The 2,418-nt window shown below is 51.1% G+C and overlaps 1 protein-coding gene across 6 annotated transcripts in view; it reads right to left on the bottom strand.

Annotated features, from left to right (window-relative positions):
- The window catches only part of Cers2 (ceramide synthase 2), a 9,508-nt gene that overhangs the window by 2,959 nt on the left and 4,131 nt on the right, over nucleotides 1-2,418 (bottom strand). For 4 of the 6 annotated variants that reach the window (XM_029537273.1, XM_029537274.1, XM_029537275.1 and 1 more), the window contains exons 2-8: nucleotides 1,740-1,913; nucleotides 1,214-1,331; nucleotides 913-1,031; nucleotides 746-803; nucleotides 609-659; nucleotides 325-417; nucleotides 27-176 (exon numbers count right to left, since the gene is read on the bottom strand). In XM_029537273.1, the coding sequence (XP_029393133.1) occupies nucleotides 27-176; nucleotides 325-417; nucleotides 609-659; nucleotides 746-803; nucleotides 913-1,031; nucleotides 1,214-1,331; nucleotides 1,740-1,912 (762 nt within the window). In that variant the 5' untranslated portion in view covers nucleotide 1,913. The remainder of the gene's footprint in view (nucleotides 1-26; nucleotides 177-324; nucleotides 418-608; nucleotides 660-745; nucleotides 804-912; nucleotides 1,032-1,213; nucleotides 1,332-1,739; nucleotides 1,914-2,418) is intronic. The other 2 variants (XM_021196876.2, XM_021196877.2) reach the window with 1 other exon arrangement.

Genomic DNA, 2,418 nt, shown 5'->3' with positions numbered 1-2,418 from the left:
CTAACCTCTACTATGAGGAGTCTAACCTCTACTATGAGGAGTCTAACCTCCAGCAGGTAGTCAGAGGAGTCGTGAAGAGCCAGGATGAGGGTCCCTGCCCGGACGTAATTGGCAAACCAGGAGAAGCAGAGGAGAATGATGGTGGCCACATGGTGGATGATCTGCTCCTTAAAATCCTGCAGAAAAGGACTCTTCCCTGTTCCATTGTCCTCCTTCCAAACCCCTCAACTTTTGTTCCCCACATCCCAGCAGCTCTGCCCAGATCTCCAAGAAGTCGAAGGGGAGGCTCTTGACCCCAGGACCTCATCTGGTCTCTTTACCCACCTTTCGTTTGACATCAGAGGCAATGCTGAAGAGCAGGGACCAGTAGAAGGAAAGTTCAATCATGTAGTACCAATACTGAGAAGGGATGATGCTCTGGGAGAGAAAGAGGGGTGAGGGATCCCAGGACAATCAGCCTAAGGGGCACACCTCCAAACTCATTACTTCTAGCCCCTCAAGATAGTCTTCTTTCATGACCGTCTTCTGCCATGTATTCATGAAACCCTTCCTTCATAAGAGGGCGTTGGGTACCATAGAACACTAGTACATAAGGGGTCTTCTCATACCTGGATGGGATATCCCTCCCAAACTTTCCTCAGGTCATAGAACCAGGGTTTCTGCAGAGAGAGATTAAAGGAAGAAGGACTCACATCCTATGGCTTATCCCATCTTAAAGGATGTGCTCCCACTTCCCAGTACTCACATCCACAGTGACAGCCATGCCAGCAACAAAGGCAATTAGGTAAAACGTGAATCTCCAGCTGCAAGAGGAAGCCAGGTGGGAGGATCAAGTTTCCCCCTGTCCCCAGACACCCTCTCAAGGTACCCTCATCTGTGCCACCCAGTTTCACTCGCCCCAACTCCTCCCACCTGGCTTCTCGGAACTTCTTGAGAAGACTGGGCCTGTCCTGGTTGCGGCGGCGGCGGAACCAGCGTTCTACCTGGCGTCCAGAGAGCCCACTCTGCCGTGACAAAAGGTCTACCTCCACCTAGGCATAGTGAGACCAGTATATTCAGCCTTCAGATCAGCAGTGCCCCCATTCTACTTAACCTCTCCCCATAATAACCTAAGTCATGCCCACCCTCTACCAAGTCCTCGCCTTCCAAAGCAAGCATTCAAACTCTGACCCACCCAAACTCAGCAACTCCCAGAGTCGTCTGCCTCTCATACCTGCTTGGGCTGCTTGCCACTGGTCTGGTAGAAATGCTCCAAGGTGGCATTGGGAGGTGCCTGCAGTCGGGTTTTCTCCTTAACATTGAGGAGGGCAGCCAGGGGTGTAGCCACATAACTGAGAAGGGACATGAGAGAGAGGTGTCTGGCTCCCTTGGAGCACTCCTAACCCCTAAACGGGACAGAGAAAGTACTGCAAGACTTAACTCTGGGCCTCAGTTTCCCAAATTCCCCGGCATCCACCTTTCTTCTAGCCTTCTGGGCTGCCCACAGCTGACAAAGCTGCCTATGTTCACTATTGACCAGGCGAGGAGGCGGGTGCAAGATGAAAACAAAAAACCATTGAAGGACAAGGCTGGGGATAGTGAGCCCTCAGCCTCAGGAAGACAATGGTGCCCTGGGGGAGGGGGAGCATGGATTGGAACCTGAGTGGCCAGAAGACCAATGTCCAGAACTAAGTATCAGGAGACCAACATGAAGCCCGACAGGTTGGCTGACAACCAGAGATGTTTGAGGGCATGCTCACAGCTCAAAGAAGTATCGAATGATGAGAAAGAGCAGGGCCAGGGGCAGTGTGATGTAGAGATCTGAGGCTTTGGCATAGACACGTCCATCTTTGTCTTCTAGATCAGCCCAGGTTAAGTTCACAGGCAGCCATAGTCGTTCCCACCAGAAGTAGTCATACAAGGTCTGGAGCATCCTAAGGGAAGGGAAAGGTCAGAAGACCAAGTGCGAGCACTCTGCAGACAAGAGAAGGAATAGGACAGTGAATCAAGCCTTGGACTCTGGCTACACAGCCTTGGAATGAATCGGTTGGCTTAAGTCAGCTGGTTTCCTCATCTGTAATAGGAAATCAGTGGCTTCCAAGTTCAGCATTTATTTACAGTTTGATGCAACCTTAGGTGATGCTGACACCACTTGGGCCTGATTCCCTGAAATTTAAAGGTTTTTTAAGACAGGGTAAGCACTCCTTTCTTATCAATCTTATTTTTTGGATCTCAACCTAGAGGACAAGCAAAACCCAGTGTGAGAAGCTGTAGTCAACAATCAGGAAAGTTAATCAGGGAGAGTGAGCAGAAGGTGCTTGCCTTTAAGTCTAACACTCAGGAGGCAGAGGCAGAGGCAGAGGCAGAGGCAGAGGCAGAGGCAGAGGCAGAGGCAGAGGCAGAGGCAGAGGCAGAGGCAGAGGCAGAGGCAGAGGCAGA

Source organism: Mus pahari, chromosome 4, assembly GCF_900095145.1.
Source record: "Mus pahari chromosome 4, PAHARI_EIJ_v1.1, whole genome shotgun sequence".
In the NCBI taxonomy this organism is placed as follows: domain Eukaryota; kingdom Metazoa; phylum Chordata; class Mammalia; order Rodentia; family Muridae; genus Mus; species Mus pahari.
Note: the sequence above shows the minus strand (reverse complement) of the source record. Positions and strands in the feature narration are given on the sequence as shown.